Genomic DNA, 25,248 nt, shown 5'->3' with positions numbered 1-25,248 from the left:
CCAAAAAAAGAGAGAACTGGTAGAGATGTTATTCATAAAGAGAGATAGGGTAACAGAGTTATTAATTTTATAAAGGATCCCTAAAGATATACACTGCAAAAAATAGAGATCTCTTTTTTTATGGTATCATATTATCTGTGTCCTATTTTTGATTAGAAACTTTATGCTGTTACTTTTGAAGTGAAACACGACTCTCTTATTTTAATACCTGCAATTAGCCCTAAAACAATAGTTTTTATGAGGTCCATGAAGCTAGCACCTCCACAAACGAAATTACCAAATTTCTTTGTATCAGAATTTTTTTTTCTTGGGCTTCCGAATGCACAAAAAAAAATCCAAAAAACACCCCCTTTGCAAAAATAAAATCTGCAAAACAGAAAATGCACCGGAATTTGGGCTTATTTTGGGCTTTCGAATTCACCACACCAACATTTTAAAAACCTCCTCTACGTACAAAAAAACCAACCCTATGTACAAAAAAACCACCCCATTAGTAGAAACCTAAACTTAGAAACACGAAATAGAAAGTAGTCTTGGGCCCTTCTTGGGCATTCCAATGCTTGATTTTTTTTTTTTCAATAACCACCCCTACATTTAAAAAATCAAACACCTATCTATAAACGCGAATTCGTATTTTCAAGGAGCCCAAAAATACTGACAGTGCACAGAGGGGTTATTGACACTTTAAAATTCTAAAAATTATTTTTTTGACCAAGTCCTACCTGCGTGGTAACCAGGGGTTGTCATTTAATGTAAACGTGTGGAGCACAATAATCGGTGTTGATATTTTTTAAGAGCACAAAAATCAGAGACTCTAGCAACACAGTAAAATTCTGAAAAATATTATTGTTTTATAAAGACTCATCTGCCAGGTAAACACAGTTTGTTTTTGAACGTAAAGGAGTGGACCCAACAATCGTTGTTACTATTTTTGAAAAGCCTAAAAATCAGAGGCTCTAGTGACACTGTAAAATTCTAAAAAAGATTATGTTTTGAAAAAGTAATATTTCTCTGTTAACAAGGGGATATTTTTTACTTTAGGAGTTGGAACCCAAAAATCGGTGTTGCCATTTTTAAAGAGCCCAAAAATCAGACTCCATTTACAATGTAAAATTCTAAAAAAGATTATTTTTTACAAAGTATCATATGCCTTTTTACCACAGGATTGTTTTTAAACGTCAAGGATTGGCGTCCAAACATAGGTGTTGGTATTTTTGAAGAGCCCAGAAATCAGATACACTAGTTATAGTGTAACATTCTAAAAAAGATTATTTTTTGACAATCTTATTAGGGTTGGAGCCCAAAAATCAATACTGATATTTTTGATGAGACCAAAAATCAGTGATCCTATTTACACTATAAAATTCTAAAAAAATTACTTTTTGATTCATATGCCTGGTAACAAGGGGCTGTTATTTAAGTTAAGCGTTAGATCCCAAAAATCGGTGTTGATATTTTTGAACCGCCCAAAAATCAGAGACTCTATTTACGCTGTTAAATTTTGAAAAGAGTATTTTTTGACCAACTCATATCTGCCTGGTAACAAGGGGCTGTTCTTAACGTTAAGGGTTGGAACCCAAAAATCGGTCTTGGTATTTCTGAAGAGCTCAAGAATCAGTTACTCCATTTACATTGTAAAATTCTAAAAAGGATTATTTTTTGACAAAGTTTCATCTACATAGTAACCAGGGGTTGTTTTTTAACGTAATGGGGTGCAGCACAAAAATCGGTATTGTTATTTTTGGGCTCCAATCCTTAACCTAGAAAACAGCCCCTTGTTAACAGGTGAATATGTCATTGTCAGAAAATAATCATTTGTAGAATTTTAAAGTGTTTCTAGAATCTCTGATTTTTTGGCTCCAACCCTTAACGTTAAAAAACAGCCCCTTGTTAACAGGTGAATATCACTTTGTCAAGAAATAATATTTTTCCGAATTTTACAGTGTTACTACAGTCTGATTTTTTTGAGTTCTATGAAAATACCAACACCGATTTTTGCGCTCCAACCCATTACGCTCAAGGACAACCCCTGGCTACCTGACGGATAAGATTTTGTCAAAAAATAATCTTTTTTAGAATTTTACAGGTCAAATGGATTCTGATTTTTGGGCTCTTTAAAAATCCCAACGCCGAGGTTTAGGTTTCTACTAATGGGGTAGTGTTTTTATACATAGGGGTGGTTTTTAACATTTTTGTGGCGCATTCGAGAGCCCAAAATAAGCTCAAAATCAGGTTTTCTTTTTTTCCGAATTTGAGTTTTTACAAGGGGTAGTTTTATTTTCAGTAGGGTTAGTTTTTGAAAATTGCCTGTTGGTGCGTTCAAGAGCCGAAAAATGCCAAAAATTCCGACGTGTCTGATTTTTTTTCTTCAATTTTTATATAGCAGAGGTGCTGGCTTGATGCAAGCCAGCACCCTGCCTCGAAATTTGAATTTTCAGAAAAAGTGGTGGAGACCAAAAAACGGCAATACATCCCAAAAAAGCCGAAAATTCTTATATATAGAAATTTGGAAATTTCGTCTGTGGAGGTGCTAGCTTGATGGACCATTTTTTATGTACAATGATAACAAGATTTTTGATAGGTTTATTAATTCGAATAAATTGATTCTTTATTCTTTCTATAAAAAAGAATTTCTTATATGTAAATCAATTTTTGCTAACGTATAGAGTATTAAGATAAGTAATTGGGTTATTGAATAAAATACGATAAACATACATATTTTTGGAAAATTGAAGCAGCGCATAACGTTATGGAGAACAGAAAAAATGTAGGATTCTATATAATACTTTTAAAAAATTCTAGTTTACGTCTATTTGGTCACATTCAAACAGATGTGACGTCACGAAGATACACAACTGAGCATCAATAAGACCACTTCAGTCGCCATATTAATTTTAAAAATTTGTATTAATCAGGTTTCGCGGCCGTCGCGACTTTCTACTTGACAGCTGATCCAACTGATTATCTAAACTAACCTATCAATGCTTAAAAACGAGTAATTTAAAATAAAAGCCGAATCAAGCGGATTCAAAGATATAAACAAAGATTTTGTTTTTTGGAAATCCGCGGATTCCCTAAAAAAGGTAGATTATAAGCTAAGAACTGTTTTGTGGTTGGATGGACTCTAAGAAGAATACAGATCCAAAGAATGTTTTTATTCGTTCACCGCAAAACATACAAATACTTCTGCAATGGGCAGAAACTATTTGTGCAAAGATAATAGCTTTGATTTGGGCAGAATACTTCAATTCTTTTCTTAGTAATTTTTATTAATTTTTATTTTGTAATAATGCACAGAAGCCGTTTAAAGACATTTATACATTAAAATGCATGTTTGCCCTACCGCAAGAAATCTCTGAGTTTTCTTTAGCGAAATAGCCTGGCCCATTTGAGTCTATAAACAAAGTCGATTTGAAACAAAATAGTCTCGGAGATAGTTTGAGAGATTTGGGTCCTTTTCAAGATCCTTTTAGTGGTCCTTTTAAGAGTGGTGCGACGGTAATATAATGTTTCTTTTGTATTCGTCACGTACCGGGCGGGCAGAGTTATTTACAATAGTTGGTCGTGGCTAATCCACTCTCCCTTTCTAAATTTCTCTTCAAATTATTAACACTTTTTTTTTAATTGATGAATTTTCTCATTATACTTATTTATAATTATAACTTATATACAATTTTCTAGTTGAATTCAAAAATGCTGTCTTTTTTGGCGTATCTCATTCCATTTACGAAAAACGTTCTATTAATTGCAATTTTAAGCATTAAAAAGAAAAAGTTAGATATCTGAAGTCATCGAAACCCACAGATTCCGAATTATTATGTTTTAGGCTGTTAACTATGAAATAAAGAAAATATACTTCTAAATTTTAATCCGAAAGCTTAACAAAGGACCCTTGAGCGTCGGCTACTCTATTGAGATAGCCTCTCTGCTTGTTATTTATGATCGTATTCTTATTTCAATTTTGGAAAGGATATTTTCAAGCCTTCAGACCATTTAAACGAGCTTCCTGGACCTTTAAAAATATCTACCTGAGTGCCTGCGGAGAATTTCTCTGAGCTTCTTTGATCTAAAGAATTTTTAGTAAGTATTACATGCCCTTAATTTAATGCAAAAATGAAATTCATCTACATTTAAAATTCATCATCTTGTATTACTGTGTTGGTTCAGAAACAACCACCAGATTTTCGATGACTTTATAAATCTCCCGAAATGCTTTTAAAATGAATCTTGAATATCTCCGAAAATATTGATGTTACGAAAAAAAGAAGGGCAATTTCAGAATCAGTGCTCACAAATACATAAACAAATGTCATAAATGTCAAATAAATGTGAATTTTATAACATTTTGTAACGTAGTTTAATATGGTGCAGCTGCGTCGGCGCGCGTCTTATAGGTACCGCGATTTGCACTCGATCTTTAATCTTCTCCCCTGTTTGTACATTAGGGTAGTCCAAAAAAAGACTTTTCGAATTTTTGAAATTAGACTGAAAAATATTGTAGGGTACATAAAAGTAGAAAGTGCCTAGTTTTTTGTTTTGAAAAAACTTAATTAATAGGACTACGCATATCACTTTTCTCTCTTATGGAGATTAACATGTAAAATGAAATTTATTTTTTCAAATGCAATTCCGCAATAGAAGTTATGATTGTCTTTGTTTGAAATTTTAGCCATTTATTTGCATAAGAATGATAATGCATTTTATCATACTTTGACGTTTTAAAAATGTGATGCAAGAATTTAGCAACAGAGTCAATTTCCGTAAAATCGCAATATTCCAAAACATATACCGGGTTTTCTATATATTTTCATCATCTGGAGTTTTGACAAAACACGAGTTGCTTACTAAGAACAGGTTTTTAAATAAGAACATAAAAATGTATAACAATTTTTAGGAGAAAAATAGTATTAAAAATATGAAAAATCTTTAAATTTTGAGTTTTGCGACGCCTTTAATTTAGGGATGAAATACAACAGAGCAATAGACACCAGTCAAACCAAAGGGTCCACTTTTCACGTTCCTCGGGACTCCTCCTACATATTTATGGCTCTTATTACCTGTAGGATTCTTCACACCTTCTTAAAGAGAGTCAGAGGGTGAAATTAAATAAATTTAATCGGAAAGTACATAGAAAATAAATATTTATTGTAGTTTTATTTTAAAGATTATATTATATTTAGCAGCGACTTTTTGATGTATAAACCAATAAACATTAAATAAATAATAATAATAAAATAATTAAAATCATTGCTATTTAAAAAATAATCATTATCATTATTAATAATAAAGTATTATAAGACAAATTAATAAAAATTCTGCAGTTGCTCTTTATCACAAGCAAAGCTATGAATACAGAAGATTGAGGTGAGACGCTTGTTGAAGACTTAGACGAGCCTCGAGCTTTAACAAAGGAGCAGCTCAAATTGCAAAAGTGTAGCTGTTGAACTGCTACCGCACTGCCAAACTGAACCATAGGCGGCGCTGTGAATTCTCTATTTTGAGTAGTGAATTTAGAAAAAACTTTACAACAAATGCGTACTCCTATAGGACTACGCCTTTTTTGCAAAGTTAATTAGTATACTAAAAATAGTATACTAAAATTAATTAGTATACTAATTAATTTTTTCAAAAAAAAAAAAAAAAAAATAGGGACTTGCTATTTTCATGTAGGCTACAATATTTTCAGTCTGATCGCAAAAATTCGATTTTTTTTTTTGGAGCACCCTATTGTACATAAACCTTTTAAAATTTAAGAACAAACCATTAGGATTTATAATATAGTGATTGTGCGACTTCTGTTTTGTTAAAGTTCCTTTAATTTGAACGAATACATTCTCATCACGCGTCTCGAGCTTCGCACTCAATTAAAGTATGTCCGAGACCGGGACTTCCGTTTTCAGTAAAAATGTTAACAGTTAAGCATCTCAGTTTGTATCGTTTTCCATAGAATTAAATTTGTTATTTTTAATGTAATTTTACACGATTCAAACGAAAACTGCGTGTCTTCTCGAAAAATGATTTCGAACAAATTAGTAAATTTTATTTAGGCAATTAACTTATCATTAAACATTTTATTGTAACTCGTGCAGTTAAAAAAATTTTTTTAATTATTTTTCACAATTACAAGTTTTGTTTGACCTACCAGAGTCAGCTGAAGCCAACATTACTGCATGTTTTTGACTAAAATTGCAGGGCACAACATTGATTTTTTACGACATATATTAGCATTAAAAAAGCACTAAATTCCTGCTCAAAGGAAAATTTGATAACTAATATTTTCCGATCTTCACATGCCAGTCAGCTGAAGTTAGCATTTCTATATGTTTCTGACTAAACCTACCGGGCACAATATTTAGTTTTTGCGGCATGTATTAGCAATAAATAAGCACTAAATTCCTACTCAAAGGAGAATTCCATAACACTAATAGGTTTAGAGTTTCAGAAACCGGAGTCAGTTGAAGTTAACATTACTATTTGCTTTTGACTAAGTGTGGCATACCAGAGTTGTGGCCTCAGCTAAAGCGAGCGTTACTACATGTTTTTGATCAAAATGACTGAACACAAAATTTTTTTTCTGCAGCATAAATTAGCACTAAATTGTGGAATAGTGCCCATATCGATATGTCAATGTTGTAATTCCAGCTTTCGGGACCGGAATATTTTGGGCGGCGGACAACTGTGCACGACGAAATTTAGACATGCACAGATTGTACCCTACCAAAGCTTTACGTGCATATAGGGGAGACTCCCAGCTGAGAACGTGCACAGATGGTACCCTGCCAACGGTTCGCGTGCACATATGGTAAGCTCTCAATTGTGTACGTCTCAATTTGCGAGGGGTACAAATGTGCACAAGTGCAACTGTGCAAGTGGAGGCCTGGTGGTAGAATTATGCACTTTGTTGATCACTGGATAACTGTGCGCGTACACAGACGCCAGATAGACGTGCACAGATGGTAGACTCCCAACTGGGCACGTTTCAGTTGATACGATCATATTTTTCGCTTGCAAGTCCATGTACACAGATGGTAGAATCCCAACTGGGCACGCTCAATGCATACGATCATATTTTTTACTAACAAATTCACGTGCACAGATAAGAGATTCCCGATATTGTACGTATTAATAATGCGATCCGATTTTGCACCTAAAAGTTTTAAAATCATCAATTTTACTTAAAAGGTGTACAATTGGTAAACTTCCAATGGTGCACCTCTCGATGATGTAGTAGTTCTGTAACGGTGTTACAAAACTAGGTTCTGTTAGTCAAAATCTGATCGTATTAATCGAACCGTAGAAAATGGAGAGGGTACCATCTGTACACGTAGACTTACATGTTAAACATATGATTATATTAGTCAAAACGTGCATAGATGGGAGGATACCATCTGGGCACGTAGACTTTTAGACATGCACATATGGTACCCTAGAGACAGTTCACATGCACAGATGGGAGACTCCCAACTGTCCACGTCAAAATGTAAACTTGCACAGATAAAATATTCAGAGTTGTGCCTTTAGCCAACAACTTGCACGGGCGGGCTTGTGCACAGTTGCTTCGTGCACAGTTGTACCTTTCCCCGCGCTCGATAATATATTTACTTTGCGATTTCCGCTCCTCTGGCTATTTACTTCCCCCATATTTCTACATAGACCTTTTAAAATTAAAGCTCAAACCATCGACAACTATAATTTGGTGATTGTAAATTCTTTTCGGTTAAATCTCCTTCGGCTTTAACAAATACATTCTCATCACGTGTCTTGTACTTCGCACTCGATTAAAATGTGTCAGAAACGCGAACTTTTCTATACTATGTTTAAATGTATTGTATTAAATGTATTTTATATTTGTTTGTTTACCTCGATCCGGGACTGTTCATTCAGATATTATAACTACCTGCGGCGCCGCGCCATAGGTAGGTATAACAGGAGCTGCGCGGGGTGCGCAGGGTCTGTGTTTGTCACTTCGGCGGGCACTCAGGCGTGAACAAACAAAAGCGAAGCGGACTATAACGAGTTAGTTTCCACCCACTGTCAGTCCCGAAATCGGCGCTACAGAAGATTTTCACTGTATATATAATTAAAAAAGTGCGAGTCCGATCAAAAAATGGTCAAAAGAAAAATTTGTAGATCTATGTTAGACGAACAAATTTATTTTTCCAAAAACTTAGTTTGTTTTCAATGTAATTTTTCACAAATAAAATTTAAAAAAATACGCGTTCTAAAATCAAATGTTTCTAAGCAAATTTCTTATTTAAAAAATACTTTGTTACGATTAAAACAAAAACTGCACGCGTCCTATCAAAAATTTATTGAGAAAAAAGTGGATCTTATTTGGTTTACAACTCTTGTTTATTCTTTTTTTTCGTATCGTATATTTTTGACAACAATTAATTTTGATAATTTGTAATGTTATTTTTTCCATTAAGCAAAAAGTGCCCGGCTAATCCAAAAATGATAGATACAAAATCTGTATATGAAATCGTCCAAATCCGTAGATTCTGCTTTTCTAACTTTTCAATCTGCACATTCAGCATCGAATAACATTTAGTTTTAATTTTTAATTCTTTTCGGTTGGCCTTCCTGTGGTTCAACCTATGAGCTACCTAATAGGTTGTAAGTTGACATATCTTCTGAAATAGTTAGACTCGCCAGGAATGATCAGGATGTTCAGAAATCTTCAGTGCTTCTGACAATTTGTGACGCTTCATAACTTTTTTTCAGTGGAAAAAGTAAAAAAAAATCTTGAAAATAAATTAACGAATTAAAGTTTTAGGATAATTTATTTCTAGATATTCATTTAATGGATTTATGCTACAAATGTTGTAAAAATCGGTTCAACAGTCTTTAGACCTTCTCTGACAGACGCTCGCATGGTTGTTTCGGTTGAGCGCTCGAATAGTTGGGGTCCTGCACGACTCAATCGGGCGAGCGCACCAATCCTTCGTGTGAAAAAAACGCACCTGAACTATTCAGGAATTCTCCACCAAATGTAGGCTACATTTGTACGGAGCTGCTAAAAAATCGAATGTCGGGTATAAAAACTGAAGTATCTCTAGAAATAATTAATCAAAATTTCCTCAAAATGCCGTTGGAGCTTCATCTCTTCAATTTATCCTGAAATGTTTAGACTAATCAGTTAAAAATTGTGAAAATTTCCTGAAAATGCCTTTGGAGTTTGATCTACTTCGACTCTTTCTTAGATTGAAGGAAATATTTTGAAATCTTTTTCAATTTCCTCTCCTGTGCATTTTCCAAAATAAAATATCATGAAAACATGTTCTTATTAATCGTAAGAAAATTATTTTTTTCATGTTTTCAAAATTTAAAAACCCTCTAATATTTTGGAGAGTGTCACGGCGATACCTGTCTAGAGCTGAAATAGATTTTTTTACAATTATTGTTAAAATACATCTTTTCTAAAATGTTACAATACGGTTGCTGAATAGAGCCTTATAAATTTGAATTTAAAAAATCATAAGTGGGATTGATTCATAGAGTTAAAAATAAGTAGACTGTCGGTGTTCATTTGTCGTTGAGAGGTGTTTGGTGTAACTTAACCTAAAAGTTGAGCGGCGTGTCTCATTTAAAGTACGATTGACAATGTAGTTTAAATAATCAAGAAAAATGCCGATGGTGGCAGAAATAATCAATTTCGCGAGAACAACAGAAACGATCAATCGAGTCATGGAAGTTTTGGCAGTGAACATTTGCAATCAAACTCAGCCACCCATATTAGGGTCGCCTGTCAGATTTGAAGCAATATGAAAGGCAACAAGCTGATAAATAATTTCCGTGATTGGTGACCTGCAACTCCGGGTCCGGGAATACGAGATATCCAACCACTAAACGAGTTTTCGGCTAGAGCACAATCGACGCCGTATCCTCAAAGAGTCGCCAACCAACACAAAGAAGCAATATATAGTTTAATTCGCCATGAAGCATATTTTCAGATCTGTTTAGATGGGGATCAAGATTCTATTTCAAATTCAGGTGAGACCGAAAAAAGTGATGCCGGAAAACAAATCTTCAGAAATGAACAATGTATTGCTTAAAAATCCCCCACTACTTAAAGCATTAGCCGGCGTCGCGAACGAACCGAAATTTCGAAAGATGAAAATTTCTTAATAATAGAACTGCAATGTTCATGAAACGTTGGCATACAATTCGTAGTTTCTTACACGAGTGAAACCCGAAATATCTCTTTTTATCAAGATGAAAATTCCTGACAACATAATTGGATACAACCATCTGTTTCTAAAAGTCGAGAATATAATGATAAGAGCTACTATAGACGCGTACTGCGGAGATTTGGCTTGAAGACCTGGAAGACATGGCGAAATTCTTAGGATGGGATGATGCAAGTAAATTGAGAGCAGCGGTAAGCGGATTAAGGGAGACAGCTCTTGAATGGTGATAGACGGAAAGAAATCTCATAAATTCGTGGATCGATTTTCGACGCTTATGTTGTAGACAAATTATATTTATGTCGAAAACCAAATTAAACTTCAGCGAAACAAAAGCTTAAGTTATAGCTGGGCTATGGTCTCATGATTTCTTTGTTCAACTCAGTACACGAGTACACTTGACTGAAATAGCTTTTCTTAGATGATTTTACAGATTTGGAAGGTTTCAATCAGACTAGAAGATCAGTAAAGGTGATGAGGCTATAAGAAGCTAAGAAGAACAAAAAACCTAAATCATCAACCTAGAAGCAGGCACCAGCTGAGATTTATCAAAAGATATCTAAACCAAAGTCAGCGCCCAAAAGAAGAGATAAGTGTCACAACTGTGGCGACGAAAGGCATTTGAGGAAGGATTGTTTTAGTAGTCGCAAGAATGTCAGCTACAGATGTAAAAAGGAAGGTCACCTGAGCAGAGAGTGTCCATCCAAAGTCAAAAAACCTTCTGTAGAGATCAATACCGTTGAATTGATTCATCGTCCGATTACAAGCAAGGATCGTTCACAATGAGTATGTGATGTTAGGTTTCTTGGCAGTGACGTCTTCACGTCATTGTCTTTTCTGCAGATGCCTGGCTATTCGCACCGTTCAGCAGCTTGGTCTTGATGAAGGGAATCGGTTTCTCTTGGCTGTATTTGAAAGATGCAATTGAATTACACAACCAACTACGTGGTCTCTTCACGGGGGCGGGTCACCGCTCAAAAATTGTGATTCAAACAGTCATGAGCTAATGCAGCGCATTCCGGAAGATCTGCACGCGTTATCTCCAGATATATCTTGGCAGTCAGAAACATCGGTTTCGATGCTTTGGATAACTTGGCAACCCAGTACCGATTGTTTTATTTTCAAAGTTGATCTTAGGCCTATTAAACGTTTCATCACAAAGCGCCTTGTCGTCAACCAATCAGCCGAAATATTTGATTCTCTAAGATGGTTGGCACCTGTTATCATCGTCGCAAAGATCTTTATCCGTGAACCTGATGTGGAGCAATGATAGAAATTTGTTAGAGCACAAACGTCTGGAGCAGTAGACCTTGTATTGGGAATTAAAGGAGTTATCGGAAAACCTATCCGATCATTGATGGTATCTGATGTTGACATTCCTCGAGACATGTTGATTAGTAGAATTTAGTTGCATCTGGTGGGCATTAGGCGATCGTCTGAAGGAAGTCGCACATGTTTCTGGAGAGCACTTCCAAAGGTAATTGATGAACTACCGACAGAGGCTGCAAACATGAATCCCAGAAACGAAGTCATTGTTGCTGAAAGTGTATTGTCCCATCAGCACCTTCATATTTTGTTCAAATGAATTCTGCTGTATGTCTCATAGAAATCATGATGAAAAACATCAGAAAGAAAAAAACGATAAGTAATGTAGGCGACGTTTGGCTCGTTACATAAAGAACATCGAAACGGCTCCAGTTGTGAAAAAAAACGTTAACCACACGAACACCGAAGAAAAGGAACAACTTATTGATTTGTCGAACAATTACAGAGTTTGTTGGTCTCTGAAGCTTGAAGAGCTGGGTTGCACTAATTTATCAGAAATGTTGGTTAAAAAGAAAAACGGTGAAGCACGCATGGTGCTGGATTATAGGAGGTTGATTTCATTATAGGAGGTTTTGGTTTGATGAATGCTCCATACGAATTTGGACGAGTGATGCATATGGCTTTAGGAAGTTTGAGTAACACCGTTGTTTTTTTCTACGTCGATGACATTATTATTGCCAATGGAATTGGTGCTGAAGGCTCTAGAAAAAACTGGATTGCCTCCAAATCAAAAAATGTGTATTCGGAGTCCTGCAAGTAGAGTAGTTGGGTCAACAGATATCTGCGGAAGGATTGCGACCTGGACTAGAAAAAATGCAAGCAATTTGCCGTTTTCCGATCGCAAAAAACGTTAATGACGTTCGACGATTCATCGAATTGGCAGGATTCTTCAGCAGATATATCCGAGTATTTGCAGCAAAGGCAGAACCGTTGACAAAATCAAAATAATATCTAGTTTGATTGGAAAGATCAGAAACTTCGAGCATTTGAAGAACTGCGAGACTTTATAAGTTCCGAACCATTTCTTGCATTATGTAATTCAAAACCTGTAACTGAGTTCCATACACCCGTAGTACGCAATGACCAATATACGGTGCGGAGCTATCATTCGACCAAGCTGGAGCTCGTGGCTTTTAACTTTCTTGTTTGAAATCGATAAAGATGCCTAATTTTTTTACAACATACTTATTTCTTAAATTTTCAAACACTTTGCCAATCTGGTTCGAAGAACATCGTGTTTGGGTGTCGCATTTTGAAAAAATGTAAAATACGTTATTTCGTTTCGAAATATTGAACACTTTGCATTCGAAAGTTGCGGGAAGTAGGCGATATATATAATTCGAACAATCGAACTTGAAACTGACCTTATTTGAGAACCCTATATATTATTTAGGCCTTATACCAATTTTGAGCTCTTTGTCGAATTTGGGTCTTATGTCTATTTTGGACCTATATTAGTTTCGGGCCCTAGGTCTATTTTGGGTCTAATATTGATTTTTTGCCCTAAGTCGGTTTTTAGTAATATGTTCATTTTGGGTTCTATCCAGTTTTGGGCCCTATGTCCATATTGAGTGGAACAAGGGAAGTGTGGACGGATACCCGACCGAAACTATAAGGGTTTCTGCGCGGGACTACGAAACCCTAAAAATGAATAGATAAATTTGCACAATATATGAAAAAAATCAATGTGTAGAAAAACGACTCAAGATACAATAAAATGATGCATAATAAAATCATTTGCCTAAATTATATCTATAAATTTGCTTCAAAATATATTTTGAGAGGACGCGTAGTATTTGTTTGAATCGTGAAAAATAGATTTAAAATTAAACAACTTAAATTTGAGGATAATGGACACAAAGTACAATAATATGTGTAATAACAAAATTATTTGCCTAAATCAGACCTAAAAATTTGCTTGTGACTTTTTTAAATAGAATGCGGACTTTTCTTTAATTTTAAGAACTATTTATAAATAATATAGTTATGGAAAATATATTAGAGTAATCATGAAAAATAAAATTTGTACTTGATTATGCAATATCAAAATTAGCAGTCCAAGACAGAGATACATAGAAATTAATATGATACACATTTGATGTATCAGAGATAAATATAATATAGAAAAGTTCGCGCTTCTGACCAATGTTAATCGAGTGCGAAGCACGAGATACTTGATGAGAATGTGTTAGTTCAAACCGAAAAAGCTTGAACAAAAGATAAACCACAATCACCAAATTACAGTTGTGGATGCTTTGACCATTAATTTTAAAAGGCCTATTCATAAATCTAAGGGAAGTACAATGACCGAGCGCGAAGCGCGAGATACAATTGACGCTCGTCCTAGACGCGCTTAAGCTTGCGAGCCGTACGCGCAGCGCGATGAAAATGTGCCTGCACGGTTGACGGATTTCTTTAGATGGTTCCACTTTTAAAATTCGCAAATGTAAATTCTTGAATTTTAACAATTTTAAACTTAAAGTTCTTCCATTTTTATTATTTACAACAGACCAAGGAATAAAATAAGCCCTAAATCATTAGAATTAAATAAGAATGACAACTTTCACCTGAAGCAAAAACAAAAATAAAACTCTAAATAAAAACTATTGAATAAACAATTTTAACATAAATTACTTTTTCTAAAAGTCGCCTTCAGTTCTCTTCCAAAATTAGTTACAATTAACAATGCGCTGGCAATATACTCTACGATTTAATAAATCATTTTTAACAATGCTCTTATTTGAACTTGAGATGACTTTATTACATTTTTAATGGTCCACTAGGTTTCAAACTGAGAAAATGAGGTTTAAAGTTTGAATGATGTTATACCCTAATTAAATGTTAGGAAATATCATGTGTATCATAGAACATATAAATAATATGTAGAAAAGAAGGAAATCAAATTAAAGTAAAAAATTCCCGTTTTTGAGGGTTAGTATAGGCTATGTTGAATAAACTTTTAAATAAAAAATGTACAAATTCATTTTTATTGAATTTACCAAAAACGATTTTTCATACTGCTGATTTTATCATGCATTTGAAGAATAGAATTGCAATTATAGAAATCTCGTGAGATTTAAGATTATTTTAGAATCGAATCTTTTTAACTGATGTGGACAGAGTAGCATGGGCGGAGTATCGATTTAGTAGAATTATCATCTTAAGCGACTGTGCCGTTTTGTTGGATCAGAACTTTTATCGCTCGTGCAAGCTCATTCAAGATCTATTCGCGTTGTCGCGTTCTGTGTTTCCAATGATATAAATCGAATGTAAGCGTATACGTAAACACAATGCCTTTGTTTGCGTAACGATACCTTATTATCAATCCGAACTTATTCTTGTGCACCGGATTTTTTTTACATTTTTTTAAATGCGTCGCCCAACATGATGTTCTTAGAACCAGATTGGCAAAGTGCATAAAAGTTGTATGGCAGCTTTTGTACGCAACATTGCACGCAATATAGCTTGGCGCTTAGCGTCACGAAAGCTTATCGGTTTTTGCAATAATTAGAATTTCACATGGAGTTCCATATGGAACGTCAAACATAATTTTTAATTGCAAATATCTTGTAAACCCTAAGAGATGCGAAGAAATGAATGAAATTTTTGAATTTTGAGTACACCGTATGTTATATTACTATATCTTGTTTCATCATTCTAGAATTGGGTTTACTTGTAATTCCACGTAGAGTTCCACGTAGAAACCTACGTAATCAATTTTATACCCGAAAAAATAGTATAGTATAGGATTTCTAGTATTCAGAATGAGACTTACCAAATTGAAGTTTAACATTCTTCCAACATCCATGTGCTCGAGATGATTCACCAGGTCTCTTAAAAGTATTCGCCGAGTAATTTTGACGAAATTAATGTTTTCTCACATATATTTAAAAATTAAGCCCCCTAACTTTCATCTAGGAAAAAGTAGAAAACAGTTTTTTTACACGAAACCTTTAAAATTTGTAAGAAGAAGGTTAGGGATTAAGTTTTGCTGAAGAATTTTGAATTCCTCCCAATAAGATAGATTTCAGACACAGTATATCATATAAAGCATTCTTGTAGTCCGCTAATAATCAAGACTGCCAGACCTTCACGGAAGTTTAATTATGAATAACAGCGTAACATGTCAAACCGCGACTTGGTGAACCTTCTAGGCTAGGCCCAAACTCACTTTTGTTTTAATTGATTGCCTTTTCGCTCCGCGTTAAACCGAGCTGAAGATAGACGAAAAAAATTAACCTTCACTGGAACGCAGGATTTCAGCATTTCTCGAAGAATCTCTTTGAGTGACCTTTTGAATCTTATGGGGCACCCGGATTGTCGTAGTCCTCGTGTTTACGACTTTCGGACCTATTAAGAGGTTATGCTATAAAATACCGCCAAGGAATGATAAAATTGGACCCAGAAAGCCTCCTCTGGTGACCTCGGACTATCCCTGTTTTGTCGAAGTAACGTTTTAGACTTCTTAAAAACGCAGAGTTTCTAAATTCGTCGAAAAATATGTTTAACTGACCTGGTGATTCCTGTGAAGCACCCAGGTTGTCTGTGTAGATTTTTTAAATTTCATAGTTAACAGCCTAAAACATAATAATTCAGAATCTACGGGTTTCGATTATTTCAGATGTCGAACTTTTTTTTTTTAATGCTAAAAATTGGAATTAATACGACGTTTCTCGTAAATGGAATGATATACGCCAAAAAATACAACATTTTTTAATTCAACTAGAAAATTGTATATTAGTATATAAGTTATAATTATAAATAAATATAATGAGAAAATTCATGAATTAAAAAAAGTGTTTATAATTCGAAGAGAAATTTAAAAAGGGAGAGTCGAGTTAGCGACGGCCAACTACTGTAAATAACTCTGCCCGCCCGGTACGTGATGAATACAAAAGGGGAGATACGCCAAAACAGACAACATTTTTTAATTCAACTTCAAAGCAGTGTATTAGTATAAAAAATATGATTATAAATATGTATAAGGGATCGTCCATAAATTACGTAACGCGTTTTTCTTTTGTTTGAATAAAGACGAGCATGAAATTGATGTGAAGTTGAGAAAGACACAACGATATAAACAAAAGAAAAAAGTGTTACGTAATATATGGACGATCCCTGATGAGAAAATTCATAAATTAAACAAAAGTGTTATTAATTCGAGGAAAATTCTAAAGCAGGAGTCGATTTGGTTGCGGCCAGGTACTGTAAATAACTCTGCCTGCCCGGTATGTGTCGAATGCAATAGGAACATTATATGATCGTCCCATCACTTCTCAGTGTGGTTTAGGTGCTGAAAATCAGCACAAACAGCCACTAACAACGCACTGGCAGCTTAGTGCTGTTCGCCAGTGCGTTTTCAGTGCTTTTTCATCGGCAGGGCAACTAAAATAAATTCATTTTCAACCAAAAGTTGCACTTTTAACCAAGATACCACTGCGAAAGTTAGAAATTCAGAATCTACGGGTTTCGATAATTTCATATGTCTAAATTTTTTAAAGTTTAAAATTATGAAATAATAAAATATGCACAATAAGAAAATTCATATATAAAAACAGTGCTAATAATTTAAAAGAAATTTTCAAAATGGGATTCTAGTTTGTAGCTGTCAACTACTGTAAATAACACTACACGAGCGGCACGTGTCGCATACAATAGGGCAATTACCCGACCATCGCATGACTTTCAGTGGTGTTTAGGTGCCGAAATCAACACTAACAGCCCTTGCGATGGCACTGGCAACCAAGTCCTGTTTGAGTGCCGTTCGATCGGCAGGATAACCGCATATGCAGTTGCTGCTGTCCCCATGTCAACCCAAAGGCTATGAAAAACCTCCCGCATTGCGGGGTTTTTTCTTGCATACAAAAAATTAGTCGTATTTTTAACCCTCATCACTTATACCTCTGAAAAATGACATATTACTCACATGGGATCAAATTGACCTAGCTGACTTTGTTTTTTAAATCAAAATTATTTGGAGACGCATACAAAAATTCTCAAAACTTAAAAGTTATAAAAAAATTAATTTTACATTACAAAATTCATAATTTCTATAATTTGTATTATTTATAGCTAAAATTTGTTTTTGTTACTCTTCTAATATCGTGTATAAATACAAAAATTTGTACAGGTAAGTTTGAATCGAAAAGTATCATTATTTTGAGGATCGTATGGGAGGGATATTTGGACAAAAAAATACTAAACGCCTGATAACAATTTCAAAATTCTGATATATTTTTATTTATATACAATTGTTTCTAACCAGGGTAACCTTTTTTATCTAAAAGTGCAGTATAATAAATTAAGAAACTAAAAAATTACATTTGTACTCTTTGCCTACACATTCAAGGCATAATCAATCGCGATGGTTTGCACACATTGGGCGCTGGCACGATGGACATGATATTGTGACTGAAAATGTTAAAAATATCAAATTGTGGTTAGGAAAAAAATTCGTATATGTGTGTTCGGCTTAGTTACACTTACCATGATTATTTCAATGAAATAAACACAAAACTAAAATCTTTGATTTTTATGGATTTCGAGCATTATAATGATATTGGGTTAGAATGACCCCAACATTTTTTCAACAATTTGTTCGTTCAACTATAAAAGCAGCAGAGGCACTTAGGCTCAACGGTAGCATGTTGAATGTATAGTAGAGACCTTAAACTCTTACTAGATGGCAACACAGCTCCTAATTTAAATGCGCTCCTATTAAAATTGTTGTCTGAAGTTGATGGTGGGGCATTCTAGCGCCATGTATGTGATGAGTGTTAAAAATGTATTCTATTGCAACGATCCGAAAAATAATACTTGCATTAGAAAAAAGACACTTGTAGGTTAAAAACTTCTTATTTATATAACTTTTTAATAATTTTTACTTTGAAAAATTAGCAAACAGTAACAGAAGTAAAACATTTTCAGAGGGAGCCTTCCTACAAAGTTACGCATAACGAAAAATATTTTACTTACATTAAAGTGTAAACATTAAAATTATTATGAACATTGAATTATCTTTTTTGGATATGTGCTAATTAACCTAAAATAAAACAAAAATTTTAGGAATCTGAAAAATTGCAAGAATGTCTTTCCTACGTGGCTCTGCTAATTATGTATGGTGCACAACTAGTGTCCTTGGTAAGGGTGCCACGGGTGCTGTTTTCCAAGGAGTAAATAAAAACAACGGAGAGCCTGTTGCTGTTAAAACATTTAACCAATTGAGTCATATGCGACCTCCTGACGTTCAAATGCGTGAATTTGAGGTACTGAAGAAGGTAAAGCACGAAAACATTGTTAAATTATTAGCAATTGAAGAAGAACAGGATGGGCGTGGAAAAGTGATCGTAATGGAGCTTTGTACTGGTGGAAGTCTATTCAACATCTTAGATGACCCTGAAAACACGTACGGATTAGCGGAAGGAGAATTTCTCTTGGTTTTAGAACATTTATCCGCTGGAATGAAACATTTGAGAGACAATAATTTGGTACATCGCGACCTAAAACCTGGAAATATTATGAAATTTATTGCCGATGATGGCAGTACAATTTACAAACTTACGGACTTTGGCGCAGCCCGTGAACTTCAGGAAGATCAACAATTCGTATCCCTTTATGGTACGGAGGAGTATCTGCATCCGGACATGTACGAACGGGCTGTTTTACGAAAACCAGTCGGAAAAACTTTTGGAGCAACAGTAGATCTTTGGTCTATAGGAGTAACATTGTATCATGTAGCTACAGGAAATTTACCTTTTCGGCCATTTGGAGGACGAAGAAACAAAGAAACTATGTTTTATATTACGACCAAAAAGGCATCCGGAGTCATATCAGGCACACAGACTTCGGAAAATGGATCAATTGCATGGAGTAGAGACTTGCCGCAAAACTGTCAGTTGAGTGCTGGTCTTAAAAAAATCGTAACTCCTCTTTTGGCTGGATTGTTAGAAGTTGATTCCCAGAGAATTTGGAGCTTCGATCGTTTTTTTGCTGAAGTCCAGGATACCCTGTGTAGGAAAGCTGTTCACATATTCAATGTACCGCGGGCTAGTATTATTAAAGTATTCCTACATCCTGAGGAGAAAATTGTTGCTCTTCAAAGTCATATTCAAGATCAGACAGATATTTCTCCACACGCACAAATATTGTTAGTCGAAGAAAGTCCTCTGACTACTCTAGTCGATGATTCAACTCCCGGTAAAAGTTATCCTGCGACAACGATAAACAAACCGATGATATTATTTTCTCGAGAAAATAACAATGTTGTAGTTCCATTGGACCTTGAATTGCCAAATTTCCCTACTTTTGCAAATCTGGTCTCAGTTGAAAATGACGCTAGTCAAGCAAAAGTTGCCTGTTCGGTGGGCCATGTTTGTAAGCGACGTATTGACACTATATCTAGGTGCAGTAAATTGTCGCAGAATGCAGTAGAGGCTTTCAACGGACTTCTGACTGCGGAACTCACGAGAGTTCTAAATAAGTGTCTGCGGTTAAAGGACTTATCCAAAGCAGTGGAAGACATCGTGCTAGCAGTAGAACGAGGCGAAAATATTTCTCAACAAATATTTAGAAAATTTGGAAATCAAATTAATTTAAAAGCTAGGAGTTGGAAGAAAGATCTAGATTTCAAGAGCAGAGAACTTCTTGTAGATTTAGCTCCAGCGGTTTCACAATTGCATCAAAGGTAACTGTTTACATTAAAATAGCAAAAAACGTTGGGCTCATCGGACACCCTTGCCTCAACCCCCTATCGATCCAGAAACCGTCCTCCCTTACCCTCTCGATCAGGTTTTTTTTAGCTAATTCTCTATCCACCAAGTGCTGCAAGACATAAATATTGTCAATAGTACCCCTTCCCTCCCTAAAGCTCACCTGCGTCGCCGGAAGTATCCCTTTCCTTGAACATCCTTCCGCAGCCTATCAGTCAACACCATCGCCTAGATTTTGCACGCGGTATTCATTAGCTTAATTCTTCTATAATTTTCCTGCCTCTCCCAATCCCCTATTTTATACAGTGGTACGATGAACCCCTCTATCCACCCTCTTTGAAATCCCGCCTGCGTCTATAATTTCTCAGCCTATCCTATTCCCCTTTTTTATAGAGTGATACGATCAAACCCCTCCCTCCACCCTCTTAGAAATCCCTCCCCCCTCCATTCATTTGTTACTGCCCCCTTCAAACTCTCGCTTACATCTTGTGTGCCAAACAGCCATACTTCGTTCTCTGCCCTGTCCAGCCCTGTTGCCTTAGACCTTTTCAACTTCCTTATCTGCTTCTCTATTTACTCGTCATTCAGCTTCTCTCCATCTCCATCCCTCGTTCTTCTAATCCCCTCATCTCTCTTCCATGTATCTGAGCCCTGAAATGAATCTTTAAAAAATTCCCTTCATTCCTCACACCTATCTTCTCACTTATCCCCACCCTACGTTTCCTAAACCTATTAATTGTCTTCCACACGTCCCCTTCTGTCTTAACACTACTCAACTCCTATTCCCCATTTTTTCCTTTTCCTACTCTTTCTTCCTACACATCACCATAAACTTCTTCCTCATTTCTACGTACTCCTCCATTTTCGCAGTTTTTTCCTTTTACTTCCTAAACTTCCTTTTCACCTTTCTCTTCATCATTTTACATTTTCTATCCCAACCACAGCTTCACCATTCCTTTATTCTTTCTAAATACCTTCTTTTTCACACAACCTTTCATTTTCTCTTTCAGATCTCCTCATTTCTTTTCCACGGACTCCCCCTCAGAGCTTACTTTTCCCAACTGCTCCTGATACTTCTCTATCGCCTCCATTGTCCATGACACCCTCTCCCCTAATGACATTTTTCCCCACCCTGCCTTCCGCCACCCTCCTCTTTGATACACAAACTTGATGGCTGATTGTCTGATTCCACCCTCCCGTCCACTGCGAATTTCTCTGTCTCCTCCCACCGTTGCATATTCATGATCACATAATCTATCACCGATTCCGCCATCTCACACACATACGTGTATTCTCCCTCTTCGTCCTCTATTACCATACTAATAGCTATCGGCCATCCTCTGCCCTCCATCTAGTCTCCCAGAATCTCCCTCTCGTTCTTTATTATCTTATACTTCGATTTCCTTTTAAAGCTCTCCCCTTCCAGGTACAGCCCTATCTAATTCTCGCATCTCCCCCCCCCCCTAATAGTACCATCATACCCTCCTCTCTCCTATCAAGTTTTCACCCTCTCCTTTAATGCTTTTCATCCCATCCTTATTGCACACAGTCAGTAACTTATACATTGCCCCTCCTATCTTTACAACCTTCATTTGCACGACCTCCCCCTCCCTCTTCATGACATTCTTTCTATAATCCATCCTTAACCCCTTTTATAATTCCGCAACTAGCCCTTCCTTTCCTCTTTACTCTGACTGCCTCCTGTAGACTCCACCTATAACCCTTTGGCAACTTTATCTCTACTCTATCCTATTCCGTTATCTCTACCCACGTCTCTACCAGTCCCATCACATCAAAATCCTGAATATACCTGTTGAAATCATCATGTTTCTTCTTTACCCCTGCTACGTTCCAGTACAGCACCTTTAGCACTGCTCTACCCTGCTTTACTACCATCCCCCTACTTCCCACAAAACAAAATCCCCTGCACTTCCATCAACACCTCCTTTTCCTCGTCCTATACCGAACTCCTTCTTAGCCTTGTCGTTTAGCAGTCTCTGCACATCCCTTTCCTTCCTCGTCAAATCTTGATCGATGATAACCTTCTTATCCTTTATCCTATTTTTGTTTCGCATTACCCCCTACTTATCTTTTCAGCTCTCTAATTCCACAACCGCCACTTCATTCTCCTTTGTCCCCTCTAGCCTAACTTCCTTTCCCTTGCCTTTAACCGATCCTATGCTCTGTAGCAGCGCTTTGACCCCCTCCCTTTCTTCCCTGATCTTTAGTTTCAATCCTCGTATTGCAATATTTTTTCTCGTATCTGACTTCTCTCTTCTTTCCATTTTCAACTTCATTGCCGTTATCATTTCCCTACCCGCTCTCTCCTATTCATTCCTGCGCACTCCCACTTTCTCTTCTAACATATTCTCCACCTTCTCCCAAATTTCTTTCTTCTTCTTCTCCCCCTGTCAACAACTCCCATTACCGACCTGCCCTTTGCCTTTTCAAGCCTTTCTTATGCCCTTTTCCTTCCGCACCCTAGTCTCTTCTTCCATCTGCTTCATTTGATTGCCTTTTTCCTTTTTCACCAACACCACCTCCCTCTGCAATGCTTTTATATTTTACCTCGGCGCTTTTACCTTCTTCTCCCATTTCTCATCTCATATATTCAGGCCCTCCATTATATTTTCCATCTACTTCATAGTCCCCTTTACGTCTTCCCTCAACCCTCTGACCTCACTTGTCAGCACCCCGAGAGCCTCCTTCTCCGCCTGTCCATCCATTTTTAGGGGGGGGGGGCTGCGTGTTTCTAACGCGCTTTTCTCCGGACTCTCTTTGTTGACTCTTTCTCTTCAAGAGATTATCCCCCTCACTTGCGCTAGACGGTCTATCCATCGCCTTCTCGCTGTGCCAGCACAGCTGGCCGTTGTGGCCTGTTGGGAATTTTTTCCCCGTTGAATTCACTACTAGCACTGCCAGTATTCTCGCTGACCACCTCCCACTCTAAAGTCGATAACTATGACCTATCCATGCAAAAAGTTCCTACTGCATCCAACAAATGTCTCTCAAAAACGTTGGAAACTACCCCGCTTCCTTGCCAACATAACCTCACTTTTCCTATTTAGACAAATCCCTTCCCACAAATACTATAAAAATTAATTTTTAACTTCGCAATTCACGCCTCACAACTCTACTCACTTCCTTGGCTTCCACCAGCACACTTCCCTCGCATCGTCCACATAAACTCCGTAAAATCTTCTCACTACCTGTCACCACACATTTTCTTTCTACCACCACCAACATGCAAGTCTAGGTAACTGTTTATATACCACGTACCTCTTTATAGTAATACCATAATGCGGATTATATACTTATATATCTTTTCGATTCTTATAAGCAATTACTAACTTGTGACGTCATAAAAAAATAACTGAAAATCATCAAAATTTTAGTCTATTTTAGTATAGGTTTATAGCAGGCATGGGCAACGAAAGTTCGAAGTATCAAAATGTATCACTCGTTAATCCCCTTTTTTAACGCCTTCGGTAGAAAAAGGACGAAAAAACGAAAAAGCGTACCAGAAGGCACATACAAGGGAAAGAGAAGTGAGTCAGGAAACTATCGTTGGCTATCCCCGGTTTAAGGCTAAACCCGTTTAATGATAGTATTGATTTATAACGTCACATGTTCCTAATGCCCTTAAATGGTATTCAAAATTCGTATTTATTAAATATTCTGCACTTTTTTTTTAAATTTCAAGGTACGTGAAAGAAAACAATTTGCGGGCAGAATGGGATAGTAATACACGCGGTTTACGATGCCCGTGGTCTACTAAAGCTAGTCAAAGAGCCAGTACGTTAGTGGATCGTTTACGAGATGGTTGGCAGCATTTGTTACGCGACAGGGCTACTCGTAGTCTCACCTATAACGATGAACAATTTCATGTCCTAGAACGAATTAAGGTTTGTATTTTTTATGCAATGATCAAGAATACAGATATTTCTTTGTTAAAACGGGGCTAGCTCTTTTTTGGTCACATAGTCCCATTCTTACATTTCATACAGTTTGTTCCATAAGGAAGGGTACGCGTTTTCTTGAAAAATTTCAAAGATTTTTCCTTCTTTTTCGGCCTGACTGTACGGTCTACGGTGAAACCACCAATTCGTTTCAGTCTCGTTTGAAGTTCCGAGGTTTGCTCAACATTGCGCAATAAGTCCTGTTCACGTGCATCGTTCAAGAGGACAACGATCTCAAACATCGCAGTGATCTCTGCACGAGCTAGAAAGCGGAAATTTGCTTCACATCCTCGAATTTGCCTTCACAATCTTCCGTTGCAAATCCCGTCAAAATCTCTGGAGCACCCTTAAAAGTAAGCTTACAGGAAGGCGTGTTTTCACCGTTAAGTAGCTCTTTCAACGAATTTCAGCAACATGGCTTTCTATGTCTACAGAATATGCCTAAGAACTGGCCGAGAGCATGTGCAGAGGTTCCCAAGCTATTATAGAGAACAATGGCAAATGGCAGCTTTACTAGGTAAGTGTAACTGTTGCGTCAAAAAAGAAAAATGCGGTTTTCTTCAAAACTCCGAGAAAACGCGAATCTCTTCTTGTGGAACAGACTGTACATTCACAACGAACATTAGGGGCATGCGAAAAAAACCACACGAGTAACTATCCTGAATGGAAGAGGAGCTCTTTTCTTACATTTCGAACTGAATTACATGGGGCATTATTCCTCAACTGCCCCAACTCAAAAAGTCATGTTTTTCGATTGTCTCTAAATTCTGGGAATATGTTCGCCTACCCAACAGTACTTAATCCACAAACTTATAGACCAGGATTACCAACCCTCCCCAAGTGAGGGGGGGTTGAATTTTCAAACCCAATGCCTGCAGGGGTAGTTTCAAACGCCTGTAACTTCCTTTCTAATTACGCGATTTAAAATTTTTATGAGGGTTTTGGAAAGTTCTTTTTACACGCTTGCATCTTATTTTATTATTTATAACAAAAAAATTGTTTAAACAATTTTTTCAATAAATCAATTGTTTATTTAACTTTTTTCGCAATTTAGGCATCTACGATTTT

General features: G+C 36.3%; 1 protein-coding gene across 2 annotated transcripts in view; it reads left to right on the top strand.

The window, feature by feature from the left end:
• LOC117176270 (inhibitor of nuclear factor kappa-B kinase subunit epsilon) overlaps window positions 1–25,248 on the top strand; it is a 31,920-nt gene that overhangs the window by 4,272 nt on the left and 2,400 nt on the right. The window contains exons 1-3 of one of the 2 annotated variants that reach the window (XM_033366440.1): window positions 6,686–6,802; window positions 18,579–20,196; window positions 23,925–24,126. In XM_033366440.1, coding sequence (XP_033222331.1) covers window positions 18,599–20,196; window positions 23,925–24,126 — 1,800 coding nt within the window. In that variant the 5' untranslated portion in view covers window positions 6,686–6,802; window positions 18,579–18,598. Of the gene's footprint in view, window positions 1–6,685; window positions 6,803–18,578; window positions 20,197–23,924; window positions 24,127–25,248 lie in introns of those variants that run through there. The other variant, XM_033366439.1, reaches the window with a different exon arrangement.

The sequence above is a fragment of the Belonocnema kinseyi genome, chromosome 7 (assembly GCF_010883055.1).
Source record: "Belonocnema kinseyi isolate 2016_QV_RU_SX_M_011 chromosome 7, B_treatae_v1, whole genome shotgun sequence".
Lineage (NCBI taxonomy): Eukaryota > Metazoa > Arthropoda > Insecta > Hymenoptera > Cynipidae > Belonocnema > Belonocnema kinseyi.
This window is presented reverse-complemented; position numbering and strand designations above follow the sequence as displayed.